This window comes from Phalangium opilio, unplaced genomic scaffold (assembly GCF_054372755.1).
Source record: "Phalangium opilio isolate 3A_F unplaced genomic scaffold, DU_Popi_V2 ptg000077l_1, whole genome shotgun sequence".
Taxonomy (NCBI): domain Eukaryota; kingdom Metazoa; phylum Arthropoda; class Arachnida; order Opiliones; family Phalangiidae; genus Phalangium; species Phalangium opilio.
In genome coordinates this window covers 6,481,773-6,498,129 of record NW_028324185.1, presented here as the reverse complement: position 1 = coordinate 6,498,129, position 16,357 = coordinate 6,481,773, and the positions used below count along the sequence as shown (strand labels likewise).

At 44.3% G+C, this 16,357-nt stretch overlaps 1 protein-coding gene across 1 annotated transcript; it reads left to right on the top strand.

Annotated features, from left to right (window-relative positions):
* Positions 1-974: 974 nt before the first annotated feature.
* Positions 975-1,773, top strand: LOC149657112 (uncharacterized). Its single transcript, XM_089844675.1, has 3 exons — positions 975-1,259; positions 1,337-1,396; positions 1,455-1,773. The coding sequence occupies exons 1-3, from the start codon at positions 975-977 to the stop codon at positions 1,581-1,583; spliced, it is 474 nt and encodes a 157-aa protein (XP_089700801.1). The 3' UTR covers positions 1,584-1,773.
* The last annotated feature ends 14,584 nt before the right edge of the window (positions 1,774-16,357 follow it).

Genomic DNA, 16,357 nt, shown 5'->3' with positions numbered 1-16,357 from the left:
AGAGCGCTTTGGACCAACTGCGAAAGAAATGTTTAAACTTTTACGACACACAGGAGTGAGAAATCCAACCAAACAAAAATACCCTCAGTTAATTCGAAGCTTTGCCTTGACGGTCCACTTTTTTTCGCCCAAAGCGTATGAATATTTGAGGAAAACGCGTTGTTTGCCCCACCCAAACTATATACGTGAATGGGTAAATAAAATTGATGGCCAACCTGGTTTCACTGCTGAAAGCTTTGCATACATCAAAAATGAGGTGCTAAAATCAAAACACTCGCTATTAATAGCGTTATCTTTGGATGAAATGTCCATCAAAAACATACAGAATGGACAGGGAAAGAGTTCTCCGGTTACGAAAACTTAGGGTTAGGCCACAATGCCCAAGATTCTGACGAGATTGCAATATCGGCCCTAGTTTTCATGGCTGTAGCAATAAATGGCCATTGGAAAGTGCCAGTCGGCTATTTCCTGGTTCACGGAACCCCTAGCTCTATCAGAGAGAATTAAGAAAGGGAGCGGAAGCTCCTGCCTTTGGCAGTGCAAAACAGGATGTAGCTCAAACGAGCAGGCGCGTCTCGAATAACAGGCCAGGCTAAGTTCCGGTCACATGACCACTTTGAATAAAAATCTCTAGATTTTTATTGGTTACCGTGAGGTTGACAGTAACCATAAATAATAAAGATAACTTTTTTGTCGTCTGCTTCTGCCAAGTGCTAACGAGCCTAACGTAACGGTTATGGGAGGTTAAGGAAGCGCGCTTGCTTAAAAAATTTTGAACATGGAAATTTCAAATTACTTTAAAAATTACGTTAAAAAAATATTAGAAGAAAATATTCAAAGAGAGTATTTAAACGAAAGTAAATGTATCACGCTTGAATATAAGCAAAATTTGTATTGAAAGTGTAATTTTGGTTTAGTCCGGTTCTGCATTGGTCTGTTCACCCGTTGCCTACGTTAATCCATTAACTTCAGGAATGCCTCAAAGAATAGCCTGCAAATATGGTTTTTGCATCTCTAAACAAAATTCCACAAATAGACAAGTTAATGGAGCCCCAGGAGTACGTTTTATCAAGTTTCCTTCTGTAAAAAAAGAGACAGAAAAATGCCAACGTTGGGTTCAGGCTTGTGGGCGGAATGATTTCCAAATATCTGATGTTTCTCGTGGGACCTACATTTGTTCAAGACATTTTCATGATCTAAATGGACCGACTGAAGAAAATCCTGACCCAATTTCACTGGCTAGTCTTAGAAATCCTAATGTAAGTATCTCATTTCAAGATTCCCTTGCTTTTGAAGTATGTTGAACTACATTAAAATATATTGCGTGTGTTTATAGAAAGAAATTACAGTTGCCCTGAAACCGGAGGAAAATCTTCAAATCATAAAAGAAATTAACGTAAATACAATGAAACATTTAACCATGGTAGTCCTTTCTTAAATTTGATGTTTTGTAGATAATAGATGAGAATAATTCAAAATCAAACTTGGAATTGAGAGCCTTATCTCCACCAAGAGGATGCTCAATGGAAACTCTCGAAGATGGTGTTGTGTTTATGAAGGTTCTAAATAGACAGATTGTTTGAAGTGAATTGAGTTCAGTGATAATCACTGCGTTGGATAAAAATATACCCCTAAATACAATAGAGAACAACCTTCAAATTGTTGAAAATACTATTAATGACGACATATATAACTTCTTATCAAGAATGAATCATTTCAAAATTTGCCTGGGAAATAACGTTGAAGATCTCATCAAGCTCTATAAAGCGAGACAACCAAATAATCACCGAACGAGTAGCTATTACTCAGAACACCTAAAAACAATATTTAGCGACAAATGCCAAGCTCTTATTCCGGTATATAAGAAGCGATGTATTGCTTGTCATTTGTATCGAACCCTGCGTTTGCGTAGCAAAACCTTAACCAAATCACTTTCCTATCAAATTGACTCAAAAGCTAAGCATCCCAAGAAAAAATTTAAAACAACCTCATTTTATCTAACAAAGGGAAGAAAAAAAGACGCACTAAAGCAGGTTTTTAAAGAAAAAATGAAAAACGAAACCCCTGGCTCTTTTATGTCAATTTTAATAAAACAGCAATTAAGGGCTTTGGAAAGATCTAAATATGGCATGAGGTGGGATAGTTTCTTCCTTAAGTGGTGCTCTTACATGAAAAATAAATAGTAGTAGTAATAATAATAATAATAATAATAATAATAATAATAATAATAATAATAATAATGGGCTTTATTCATCGGATATTCCCGTTCAGAAATTTTCTGGTTTACGAGGGAGTCCGCCTTTTAAATTATATATTGTACAATAGCTATTTTTGTTTCAAATAAATTTTCATTTGCTTTACAAAACATGGTTTAGATTCTATTTGTTTTATACCCACTGGTAAATTGTTCCATAGTGTTACGCCTCTAGTCTTTATTTGTTTTTGATTAAATTTATTAGAGCTATTCATCATGTATAAGTTATATGAGCTGCCTCTAGTTTGATAATTTTAGGTCCATTTAGAGCGCAATCAAAGATATTTAATATATAATGAGGAGTATTTCCCTTTATGATATTAAAAATAAGTGTTGCAAGATGCAACTCATATCTGCATGCCACGTCCAACCAATTCAACTCAGACCTTGCGACAGTTGCGGATGAGCGTCGCCCTCTATGTAAGATTCGCCTCGCACAACTGTTTTGTAGGACTTGCAGTTGATTCATATATGACTTATTTCCATCAGCGTAGAATATATTCATGTAGTCAAATAGGGGTTGAATTAGTGCACTATATAAGTTGCATGATGCTTTCTTTTCTAGAGCATTAAATAGGGGTTGTAATAGCCAGATTCTTTATTTATTTTTTTACATGTGTAAACCAAAATCAGCTTATGAGTCATTGAAGAAAAGTGGAATTGTAATCTTACCAACAACTCGCACATTATATAAACATGATCACACTTTAAAAATACATCTGGATTTCAAGAAGACGTTTTCAACGAAATGGTTGAATTAACAGACCTTGACAATCTGCCGGAACACGAAAAATATTTTGCACTTTTGTTAAATGAAATGACTATCAAGCCTTATGTAAATAATCAAAAATGTCTTGATTAGAATCAAGACCTAAAAAGTATCGAGAAGACTGAGGTTATCACTTGTCTGAAGGATCAGATATTAATGTTTCTTTTTAATTGAAACTTAAATGCATGCTTAAGAAAAAACAACGTTCCATTACCGTTTTCCGTTGAAATAAATTATTTTACTGGTAATCAATTTCAAAAATTTACTTATCTCGGCTTTTCGACCACAATTCCATTCCCCGAAAACATTTTATCATTACATTAATTACTTTTGGGAGAGTACGTGTATGGTTTTGCGTTTTAAAAGGTTCCTAAAGACGTTACATCCCCATTCGTAACCGGCACGCTTCGCAGTGGTACATTTTAAATATTCTAAAACCAATGGCGCCAAATTCAATAGGGACAGTAACATTTTTACTCGCGGTTTTGCAAAATGATGTACTTTCGAGTGTACTTTAGTGAACCGTCTTATTGTTCTTTCTCATAGTTCAGGTCATGATCAGTGTTACTGCCCAATTTCTCTCTCTAGTTTCTAACAATGGTTAGAGACTATTTGATATGGCACGGCACAACGTTATATACATTTGTAAATTCTAAGTAGCACAAAAGGAAAAATAATCCATTTTTTTATATTTTGGTTTGAAATAAATAAACTCATGATAGTAGTTATAACGAACAGAGCGTCAAGAGAATGGCACCGGTAATGAGCAGCCAAAAGAGAGGAAAGTTTGCTTCAAGGTAGCAGAGGGACATGGTAGTGAAAATAGTAATCTAAAATTTTGTTCGTTCAAACCTTAATATATCATGAAAAATTCAAGTGAGGAGGCGGCACTACCTAGAAAGATTGATTTTGGCAGATAACAGCGAAATTTTTTTTTCTACAAACACTGGGACTATGGGAGAGTTTCTGGGCCGCAGGTCGTACATGATGAAATTTCAACACCAGTTTACATCAATTCTCCCTGGTCGTACTAGTAGCAAGTTAAGCTATAGTTTGCTCAGGTCCTGTTAGTCTCGAAAGGGTTATATAGTCCTTGTAACTTTTAAAAGGTTGTTGTCATGGCTAAACAGACCGCTATTACAGTTTTTTATTGTTTTATAGGTGATTTTGACACGTTATCTCCCAAAAGTAATTAATGTAATGATAAAATGTTTTCGGGGAATGAAGTTGTGGTCGAAAAGCCGAGATAAGTAAATTTTTGAAATTGATTACCAGTAAAATAATTTATTTCAACGGAAAACGGTAATGGAACGTTGTTTTTTCTTAAGCATGCATTTAAGTTTCAATTAAAAAGAAAAATTAATATCTGATCCTTCAGAAAATTGATAACCTCAGTCTTATCGATTCTTTTTACCTCTCCGAGTGACGTATGTCACGGAGAGGTTCTAATTTCAACGTGTCTGTGTGTCTGTGTGTCTGTCTGTTGTTACACCCACGTGACCGCGTTCGCAGTGCAATCGGAGCAAACGTGTTCGCCATTTCCGAACTGCTTTCACAGTCACGGAAATGGCTACTCTACTTGAGTTCTCACACCACCATCTTCTGGTCTTTGTCCATCCCACATGGCCACCAGTCTGTACATACTGGCTTCTAACCACCACCGTCTTCTGGTCATTGTCCATCCCACATGGACACCAGTCTGTACACACTGGCTTCTAACACCACCATCTTCTGGTCTTTGTTTTTGTCCATCCCACATGGACACCAGTCTGTACTTACTGGCTTCTAACACCACCATCTTCAGGTCATTGTCCATCCCACATGGACACCAGTCTGTACACACTGGCTTCTAACACCACCATCTCCTGGTCTTTGTTTTAGTCCATCCCACATGGACACCAGTCTGCACACCTGGCTTCTACACCATCATCTTCTGGTCTTTGTTTTTGTCCATCCCACATGGACACCAGTCTGCACACCTGGCTTCTACACCACCATCTTCTGGTCTTTGTTTTGTCCATCCCACATGGACACCAGTCTGCACACCTGGCTTCTACTCCATCGTCATCGTTGGGTTTAAGACATTCGCGGCGATCAGCTAGGGTTACGAGAAACGTGGGTTGTCCACGATAGGTTTTCGCAATTGCGGTTGTTCTTGCTTTTAACTGTAGTTCGACACCCTTATATACTACCTATTTGATTAAGGCGAAGCAAACGGCGTATGCTTCATTTCAAACGCCAATATTAGTCAAGTCTCTCAAGAATGTTTAATTGTTCTTTTTTAAAATGATGTAACGTTCAATAAGGCGAATAACTAACGAAGAAAATATTAAATATTAATTATATTTATTTTAATATTTAAGATAATCTTGTTTCTCAATTCAAATTTAATACGGAAAGAGTTAAAAAGCAGTCTATGTTTTTGTCTGTGTGTGTCCGTCCGTTGTTACAGTAGTGCGCTGCGTTAGAAGTTCGTTTTGTTTTGATGTGTAAAGGAATCCTACAGAACCATAATATTCCCTTTATCCTTAATATAAAGTGAATATGTGGAAATATTTTTCGTAATTATGATGTATTTAGTACTTTTGTAGCTTTAAAGCTCTATTTCATTTTGATATTCCAAAGATTTTTTTTAATATTATTATTTAAAATGGATGTTTATATATTACTTAAGCTATACTACATCTGTTTATAGCATAATCCTTTCTAAAGTGAATACAAGCACATCGCTACTATGTTGGTCAAATGAACTTTTTTTTGTCAATAGGCCTAGTGAACCAGATAGTAAACGCTTGGGTTTGGTTTTCGTTTCTGTAATGCAGAGACATTAACGGTTCAGAATGAGCCGAAAGTTAAATACACTTTTAAATAATTAGGCTTAGATTATATAATCATGGTGGAAATCTGGGCCGCGTTCAGCAGAGCCCAGCGCTGTTAGCAGTGTCCTACATAACGGGATTTTGTTTTTGAATTTTGACGTCACGGTGCTTAGCGCTGAGCTAGCGCGGTCTTCAAAGAAAATAGTCGGCTCTTTGGATAACGTGACGTAAAACGCATAGTTCTCAGCTTGGCGAAAAAACCATGGAGGAATTAATACAAATAGCACTATGGGACTATAGCTATTTAAGTGGCGTGAAACCAGTTGATCACGCGAGAATTTTAAAAGATATGTTAGTTTCTAATTTTAATTATAAAAGTTGTTATCTATCTCTATAAATATGTTATCATACAATTTTTGTTAAGCCTTGGTACCTTGCACGCTTTATTGCGCTAGCGTCATTTAAAAAACACCGATGACCGGAGAAAAGCTATGACGACACACCTCACCGGTAAACATTTCCAAAATCCGCTGTCTTTTTTGGTGAGCTCTGCTGAACGCAGCCCAGACCAGTGAAAGGTCTGATCGTAATCGGATAATAGCTTCGTGTTTTCATGCTTTTTATGGTACGCATTTACTTTCAGTGTGTATAGCCACAAATTTGCTTTGGTGTTATGTAACGTTAACAGTCATGTTGACAAACTAAGAAAGTCGTTGAGATGAAACGAAAGGATAGTGTTTACAATGCAACCCTGTTGTGAATATGGCTTTGAACATAGAGGGAATACAGTTGAGGAGTAGAAAATTGGGCCTTTACAAACACGTAAAGGTAATATCCCTCCAAAGTTTTATCTCTTCATTTCCCGTTTTCCCCCATCGGATGATTTTAATGTGTACAAGTATATCATTATTGGATGTAAAATGTCGTCTGATTTACAGTATATTTGCTGTGCTTTGTATACTGCTTTAATATTTCATAAATTTTAACTTAAGAAACATTTCCATATCTGGGTAAATAAGTTTGTAAGTAGTCGTCTTGACTCGGAGAGGTAATATTTTGGTTTTCCCAACTTGTTAGGTCTTGATTCTAATCAAGACATTTGTGATTAATATCTGTTCCTTCAGTCTTCATTTTAATTAAGAATGTTAAGAAACTGTTTTACATTTTCAAATCTGCACTAAGCAGAAACATATATAAAGGGGACCATAACTTTAGCTCAATCAGACATTTATTTATAATGATACTACAAAAAAAAACGAAAATCAATAAAAGTTTGTATTCTTATTGTAATTAACATAATACAATTTTTTACAATCATTTATTGAAACGCGAGGCGCCTCCCTAAAAATTCCAGAAATAGGACCAAATTGACCATTTTACAAAATTTGTCATAAGCCCAAAATGAATTTCGGATATCCTTAAAATTTCAAAACGACGATCCGAGATTGTCAATTTCAAACTTTTTTGTAGCATAAACTAAAGTCTGTTTGATATTAAGCTTAAAATCTTAAACAAAATATAGTCACTGCTACCCTAAAAGTTCACAAAGATGATCCAAGATTGTTAATACGCCAAAAAAGTGCCATCTTCAAAATATGTAGCCGGGGAAAAGAGAGCGTGATCGAGTGGGCTATGCTAGTGGTTGGAAGTCGCGGGGGTTGGGACAGGGATAAGGGAGTTGAGATGGATTGGAAATGATGATGGGAGACCTGCGGCACCGTATCTCTCTCTATGTACCTCGCGCACGCCCCTACCCTTCGGTAGGCGATTGCAAAGTGCTGCCGCGGAGCGCCATTTTATTTGTATGAGAACTAGCTTCTATTTTGAAGATAGAGGGAGCGCCTTTTACAATTTCGTCCAGTACGACCCTACCTAACCGCTGAGGATGCTGAGAGGACCATGTTGCCGTAGGTGGGGGTACACAGGCAACGCTATAGGTATGGGGGTTTCTACTCCATTCCTCTCTCCTTCAAGGTAGGGACTCCAGGCATAGCCAACTCCATCACGCACTCGATAACGCAAAGCAATTCGAGCCAGCGTGGGATGTTGGACATCATCTCCGACTGCCACCGCATCGCCAACATCTTCTCCTGCCACCGCATCGCCAACACCCATTTCGCCTGCCACCGCATCGCCAACATCTTCTTAGCCTGCCACCGGATCGCCAACTTCCATTTTGCCTGCCACCGGATCGCCAACATCTTCTGCGCCTGCCACCGCATCGCCAACACCCATTTCGCCTGTCACCGCATCGTCAACATCTTCTTAGCCTGCCACCGGATCGCCAACTTCCATTTTGCCTGCCACCGGATCGCCAACATCTTCTGCGCCTACCACCGGATCGCCAACTTCCATTTTGCCTGCCAACGGATCGCCAACATCCAAGTGGGTGCTGGCTATCCGGTTGCATGCGAAATGGGTATTGGCGATCCGGTGGCTGGAAAAATGGGTGCTGACGATCCGGTGGCAGTCAAAATGGAGGCCGTCGATCCGGCGGCAGGCGTAGATGATGTTGGCGGTGCGGTGGTAGGCAAAATGGATGTTAGCGATCCGGTGGCAGGCAAAATGGATGTTGGCGATCCGGTGGCAGGCAAAATGGATGTTGGCGATCCGGTGGTAGGCAAAATGGGTGCTGGCGATCCGGTGGCAGGCGAAGATGTAAGCGATGCACTGGTAGGCAAAATGGATGTTGGCGATTCTGTGGTAGGCGAAATGCGTGCTGGCGATGCGGTGGCGGGAAAAGAAGATGTTGGCGATGCGGTGGCAGGAGAAGATGTTGGCGATGCGGTGGCAGGCGGAGAAGATGTTGGCGATGCGGTGGCAGGCGAAATGGGTTCTGGCGATCCGGTGGCAGGCGAAATGGGTTCTGGCGATCCGGTGGCTGGGGAAATGGGTTCTGGCGATGCGGTAGCAGGCGAAATGGGTGCTGGCAATACGGTTGCAGGCGGAGTGGGTGCTGGCGATGCGGTGGCAGGCGAAATGGGTGCTGGCGATGCGGTGGCAGGCGAAATGGGTGCTGCCGATGCGGTGGCAGGCGGAGTGGGTGCTGGCGATGCGGTGGCAGGCAAAATGGGGGCTGGCGATCCGATGGCAGGCGAAGAAGATGTTGGCGATCCGTTGGCAGGCAAAATGGGTGCTGGCGATCCGGTGGCAGGCGCAGAAGATGTTGGCGATCCGGTGGCAGGCAAAATGGAAGTTGGCGATCCGGTGGCGGGCTAAGAAGATGTTGGCGATGCGGTGGCAGGCGGAGAAGATGTTGGTGATGCGGTGGCAGGCGGAGAAGATGTTGGTGATGCGGTGGCAGGCGAAATGGGTGCTGGCGATGCGGTGGCAGGCGAAATGGGTGCTGGCGATGCGGTGGCAGGCGAAATGGGTGCTGGCGATGCGGTGGCAGGCGGAGTGGGTGCTGGCGATGCGGTGGCAGGCGGAGTGGGTGCTGGCGATGCGGTGGCAGGCGGAGTGGGTGCTGGCGATGCGGTGGCAGGCGGAGTGGGTGCTGGCGATGCGGTGGCAGGCGGAGTGGGTGCTGGCGATGCGGTGGCAGGCGGAGTGGGTGCTGGCGATGCGGTGGCAGGCGGAGTGGGTGCTGGCGATGCGGTGACAGGCGGAGTGGGTGCTGGCGATCTGGTGGCAGGCAAAATGGGGGCTGGCGATCCGATGGCAGGCGAAGAAGATGTTGGCGATCCGTTGGCAGGCAAAATGGGTGCTGGCGATGCGGTGGCGGGCGAAGAAGATGTTGGCGATGCGGTGGCAGGAGAAGATGTTGGCGATGCGGTGGCAGGCGGAGAAGATGTTGGCGATGCGGTGGCAGGAGAAGATGTTGGCGATGCGGTGGCAGGCGGAGAAGATGTTGGCGATGCGGTGGCAGGCGGAGAAGATGTTGGCGATGCGGTGGCAGGCGGAGAAGATGTTGGCGATGCGGTGGCAGGCGGAGAAGATGTTGGCGATGCACTGGTAGGCAAAATGGATGTTGGCGATTCTGTGGTAGGCGAAATGCGTGCTGGCGATGCGGTGGCGGGAAAAGAAGATGTTGGCGATGCGGTGGCAGGAGAAGATGTTGGCGATGCGGTGGCAGGCGGAGAAGATGTTGGCGATGCGGTGGCAGGCGAAATGGGTTCTGGCGATCCGGTGGCAGGCGAAATGGGTTCTGGCGATCCGGTGGCTGGGGAAATGGGTTCTGGCGATGCGGTAGCAGGCGAAATGGGTGCTGGCAATACGGTTGCAGGCGGAGTGGGTGCTGGCGATGCGGTGGCAGGCGAAATGGGTGCTGGCGATGCGGTGGCAGGCGAAATGGGTGCTGCCGATGCGGTGGCAGGCGGAGTGGGTGCTGGCGATGCGGTGGCAGGCAAAATGGGGGCTGGCGATCCGATGGCAGGCGAAGAAGATGTTGGCGATCCGTTGGCAGGCAAAATGGGTGCTGGCGATCCGGTGGCAGGCGCAGAAGATGTTGGCGATCCGGTGGCAGGCAAAATGGAAGTTGGCGATCCGGTGGCGGGCTAAGAAGATGTTGGCGATGCGGTGGCAGGCGGAGAAGATGTTGGTGATGCGGTGGCAGGCGGAGAAGATGTTGGTGATGCGGTGGCAGGCGAAATGGGTGCTGGCGATGCGGTGGCAGGCGAAATGGGTGCTGGCGATGCGGTGGCAGGCGAAATGGGTGCTGGCGATGCGGTGGCAGGCGGAGTGGGTGCTGGCGATGCGGTGGCAGGCGGAGTGGGTGCTGGCGATGCGGTGGCAGGCGGAGTGGGTGCTGGCGATGCGGTGGCAGGCGGAGTGGGTGCTGGCGATGCGGTGGCAGGCGGAGTGGGTGCTGGCGATGCGGTGGCAGGCGGAGTGGGTGCTGGCGATGCGGTGGCAGGCGGAGTGGGTGCTGGCGATGCGGTGACAGGCGGAGTGGGTGCTGGCGATCTGGTGGCAGGCAAAATGGGGGCTGGCGATCCGATGGCAGGCGAAGAAGATGTTGGCGATCCGTTGGCAGGCAAAATGGGTGCTGGCGATGCGGTGGCGGGCGAAGAAGATGTTGGCGATGCGGTGGCAGGAGAAGATGTTGGCGATGCGGTGGCAGGCGGAGAAGATGTTGGCGATGCGGTGGCAGGCGGAGAAGATGTTGGCGATGCGGTGGCAGGCGGAGAAGATGTTGGCGATGCGGTGGCAGGCGGAGAAGATGTTGGCGATGCGGTGGCAGGCGGAGAAGATGTTGGCGATGCGGTGGCAGGCGGAGAAGATGTTGGCGATGCGGTGGCAGGCGGAGAAGATGTTGGCGATGCGGTGGCAGGCGGAGAAGATGTTGGCGATGCGGTGGCAGGCGGAGAAGATGTTGGCGATGCGGTGGCAGGCGGAGAAGATGTTGGCGATGCGGTGGCAGGCGGAGAAGATGTTGGCGATGCGGTGGCAGGCGGAGAAGATGTTGGCGATGCGGTGGCAGGCGGAGAAGATGTTGGCGATGCGGTGGCAGGCGAAATGGGTGCTGGCGATGCGGTGGCAGGCGAAATGGGTGCTGGCGATGCGGTGGCAGGCGAAATGGGTGCTGGCGATGCGGTGGCAGGCGAAATGGGTGCTGGCGATGCGGTGGCAGGCGAAATGGGTGCTGGCGATGCGGTGGCAGGTGGAATGGGTGCTGGCGATCTGGTGGCAGGCGAAGATATAAGAGATGCAGTGGTAGGCAAAATGGATGTTGGCGATTCTGTGGTAGGCGAAATGGGTGCTGGCGATGCGGTGGCGGATGAAGAAGATGTTGGCGATGCGGTGGCAGGAGAAGATGTTGGCGATGCGGTGGCAGGCGTAGAAGATGTTGGCGATGCGGTGGCAGGCGGAGTGGGTGCTGGCGATGCGGTGGCAGGCGGAGTGGGTGCTGGCGATGCGGTGGCAGGCGGAGTGGGTGCTGGCGATGCGGTGGCAGGCGAAATGGGTGCTGGCGATGCGGTGGCAGGTGGAATGGGTGCTGGCGATCTGGTGGCAGGCGAAGATATAAGAGATGCAGTGGTAGGCAAAATGGATGTTGGCGATTCTGTGGTAGGCGAAATGGGTGCTGGCGATGCGGTGGCGGATGAAGAAGATGTTGGCGATGCGGTGGCAGGAGAAGATGTTGGCGATGCGGTGGCAGGCGTAGAAGATGTTGGCGATGCGGTGGCAGGCGGAGTGGGTGCTGGCGATGCGGTGGCAGGCGGAGTGGGTGCTGGCGATCTGGTGGCAGGCAAAATGGGGGCTGGCGATCCGATGGCAGGCGAAGAAGATGTTGGCGATCCGTTGGCAGGCAAAATGGGTGCCTGGCGATCCGGTGGCAGGCAAAATGGAAGTTGGCGATCCGGTGGCAGGCAAAATGGAAGTTGGCGATCCGGTGGCAGGCAAAATGGAAGTTGGCGATCCGGTGGCAGGCAAAATGGAAGTTGGCGATCCGGTGGCAGGCAAAATGGAAGTTGGCGATCCGGTGGCAGGCTAAGAAGATGTTGGCGATGCGGTGGCAGGCGAAATGGGTGTTGGCGATGCGGTGGCAGGCGAAATGGGTGCTGGCGATCCAGTGGCAGGCCAAATGGGTGCTGGCGATGCGGTGGCAGGCTAAGAAGATGTTGGCGATGCGGTGGCAGGCGAAATGGGTGTTGGCGATGCGGTGGCAGGCGAAATGGGTGCTGGCGATCCAGTGGCAGGCCAAATGGGTACTGGCGGTCCAATGGCAGTCAAAGAAGGCATCTGTTTTTATGCTTGTTCAGCACTTGCTTGTAGAGTTCTTCACCAGTTAATTTATTTGTTGGGATCTTCATTAGTAACGTCATTAAAGAGAATTGGTGAGCATGTAATCATTCATCAAATAATTATTACTTATAATTGATTTTGCGGCACTCCTTACTTGAAATTCTCCTTCACCGGGCCAAGGAGAATAGGATACTTAGTCGTTTTGAAGAGTAGAAATCGTAGCTAGCTGTGATGTGAACTCCCACAACGGGTGAACGGGGTGGGTTGAAAAATTGGGGATCGCATCCTAGTTAAATGTTTACCCAAGTTCTACGTTACCATAGAAACCAAACCTCTTGCCAGTAACCTGTAGCTCGCGCCATCTAGTGCCGCGGTTTGGAGATATAATGATAAAATAGAAAAAAGGCTCAGTTTTGGCGATTTTGGGTTTTGCAAGGTCGTCATCTGTCTTTGATTGAAATATTTTTCAACAAATTTTTAATGTGAAAATGGGAAAATATTGTTTGTACAAAAGTTTTAAAAACTACAACACGTCAGATGAGTCCCGTAGTCAAGGCATAAAATATTATCCAGTTCCAAAACCAAGAAAAACTATTTCAAATGTATGCGGTTGCTTATGGCAATAAACCGTGAGGATATAAGAACTCATAATGATGTTAAGTCACAAGATGTTGGCGATGCGGTGGCAGACGAAATGGGTGTTGGCGATCTGTTGGCAGGCTAAGAAGATGTTGGCGATGCGGTGGCAGGCGAAATGGGTGCTGGCTATCCAGTGGCAGGCGAAATGGGTACTGGCGATCCTGTGGCGAGCAAAATGGGGGCTGTCGATCCGGTGGCAGGCGAAGAAGATGTTGGCGATGCGGTGGCAGGCGAAATGGGGGCTGGCGATCCGGTTGCAGGCAAAATAGGTACTGGCGGTCCGGTGGCAGGCAAAATGGGTACTGGCGATGCTGTGGCAGGCGAAATGGATGCTGGCGATGCTGTGGCAGGCTAAGAAGGCGGTGGCAGGCGTAATGGGGGCTGTCGATCCGGTGGCAGGCGAAGAAGATGTTGGCGATCCGGTGGTAGGCTAAGAAGATGTTGGCGATGCTGTGGCAGGCGAAATGGGTGTCTGCGATCCGGTGGCAGGCTAAGAAGTTGTTGGCGATGCGGTGGCAGCAAAATGGGTGTTGGCGATCCGGTGGCAGGCGCAGAAGATGTTGGCGATCCGGTGGCGGGCAAAATGGGTGCTGGAGATCCGGTCGCAGGCGCAGTGGGTGCTTGCTTGAGTCTCCTTTTTGCCTCGCGCCGTTTCTCGCTGCCGTATCTCTTTTTTTGCTTGTTCAGCACTTGCTGGTAGAGTTCTTCACCAGTAAATTTATTTGTTGGGATCTTCATTAGTAACGCCATTAAAGAGAATTTGTAAGCATGTAATCTTTCATCAAATAATTATTACTTATAATTGAATTTTGGTCACTCGTTACTTGAAATTCTCCTTCACCGGGGCCAAGGAGAATGGGGTACGGAGTAGTTTTGAAGAGTAGAAATAGTAGGAAGCTGTGATGTGAACTCCCAGAACGGTTGAACGGGGTGGGTTGAAAAAGTGGTGATCGCGTCCTAGTAAAACGTTTACCATAGCCACCTCGATGTTATTTCCTCCAGCAACCAATCTACTTTTTAAGGTTGCAACATCAGCTTCGGAAATATTTCCAATTCTAACTCTGCTTAAAATGTCGCTGTAACTTTGGTCGTTGGCTTGTCTAACATTTTGCGTTAGTTCATCGTATTTAAAAAACTTCCTCCGATGCAATTGAATCTAAGTCTGGCTTCTTCGGAAGTGATTTTGATAAACGCGGGATTTCCTTTAACCGGTGGCAATTGGAAAAAGTCTCCCAAAACAAGAATAAATAAATAGGACTGATTACTTAAATTTCATTCTGATAATCAATATTTTAACTATTAAATTAAAATATACATGAAATTAGAAAATGTGTGTTTAAAAGACCCCATTTGTCTGTTGAAATGACAGTTAAGGTCCCCACTTGTAAATTTATCGAGTGTGAAAAATGAGATTGAAATACCTGATCGAACCATATAGGCTTTGACACTAACTCAAAATCTAATAATTTATACACAAATGTCCCCAGATATAAGGTAGGAAGATGGTTTAGGTCCCCACTTGTAAACCTGAAATCAGCTCAAAACTTAAGAATTAAGCCTTTAAGAGGTCCGATTACCTAAATTTCATTATAATAATCAATATACTAACTATAAAATTAAAATATACATGAAATTGGAAAATGTGTGTTTAAAAGACCCCACTTGTCTGTTGAAATGACGGTGAAGGTCCCCACTTGTAAATTTCTCGAGTGTGAAAAATGAAATAGAAATACCTGATGGAACCATATAGGCTTTGATACTAACTCAAAATCTAATAATTTATACACAAATGTCCCCAGATATAAGGTTGGAAGACGGTTTACGTTCCCACTTGTAAACCTGAAATTGGCTCAAAACTTAAGTGTTAAGCTAGAAATAGGACTGATTACTTAAATTTCATTCTGATAATCAATATTTTAACTATAAAATTAAAATATACATGAAATTAGAAAATGTGTGTTTAAAAGACCCCACTTGTCTGTTGAAATGACAGTTAAGGTCCCCACTTGTAAATTTATCGAGTGTGAAAAATGAAATTGAAATACCTGATGGAACCATATAGGCTTTGACACTAACTCAAAATCTAATAATTTATACACAAATTTCCCCAGATATAAGGTTGGAAGACGGTTTAGGTCCCCACTTGTAAACCTGAAATTAGCTCAAAACTTAAGTGTTAAGCTAGAAATAGGACTGATTACTTAAATTTCATTCTGATAATCAATATTTTAACTATTAAATTAAAATATACATGAAATTAGAAAATGTGTGTTTAAAAGACCCCATTTGTCTGTTGAAATGACAGTTAAGGTCCCCACTTGTAAATTTATCGAGTGTGAAAAATGAGATTGAAATACCTGATGGAACCATATAGGCTTTGACACTAACTCAAAATCTAATAATTTATACACAAATGTCCCCAGATATAAGGTTGGAAGACGGTTTACGTTCCCACTTGTAAACCTGAAATTGGCTCAAAACTTAAGTGTTAAGCTAGAAATAGGACTGATTACTTAAATTTCATTCTGATAATCAATATTTTAACTATAAAATTAAAATATACATGAAATTAGAAAATGTGTGTTTAAAAGACCCCACTTGTCTGTTGAAATGACAGTTAAGGTCCCCACTTGTAAATTTATCGAGTGTGAAAAATGAAATTGAAATACCTGATGGAACCATATAGGCTTTGACACTAACTCAAAATCTAATAATTTATACACAAATTTCCCCAGATATAAGGTTGGAAGACGGTTTAGGTCCCCACTTGTAAACCTGAAATTAGCTCAAAACTTAAGTGTTAAGCTAGAAATAGGACTGATTACTTAAATTTCATTCTGATAATCAATATTTTAACTATTAAATTAAAATATACATGAAATTAGAAAATGTGTGTTTAAAAGACCCCATTTGTCTGTTGAAATGACAGTTAAGGTCCCCACTTGTAAATTTATCGAGTGTGAAAAATGAGATTGAAATACCTGATGGAACCATATAGGCTTTGACACTAACTCAAAATCTAATAATTTATACACAAATGTCCCCAGATATAAGGTTGGAAGACGGTTTACGTTCCCACTTGTAAACCTGAAATTGGCTCAAAACTTAAGTGTTAAGCTAGAAATAGGACTGATTACTTAAATTTCATTCTGATAATCAATATTTTAACTATAAAATTAAAATATACAT

What these genes read in the sequence shown, in the direction of transcription:
- LOC149657112 (XM_089844675.1), top strand. Translation starts at nt 975, where the DNA reads ATGCCTCAAAGAATAGCCTGCAAATATGGTTTTTGCATCTCTAAACAA. An exon ending in CTAGTCTTAGAAATCCTAAT is followed by an intron (nt 1,260 to 1,336) that starts GTAAGTATCTCA and finishes GTGTGTTTATAG; the next exon opens with AAAGAAATTACAGTTGCCCT. An exon ending in AAATCATAAAAGAAATTAAC is followed by an intron (nt 1,397 to 1,454) that starts GTAAATACAATG and finishes GATGTTTTGTAG; the next exon opens with ATAATAGATGAGAATAATTC.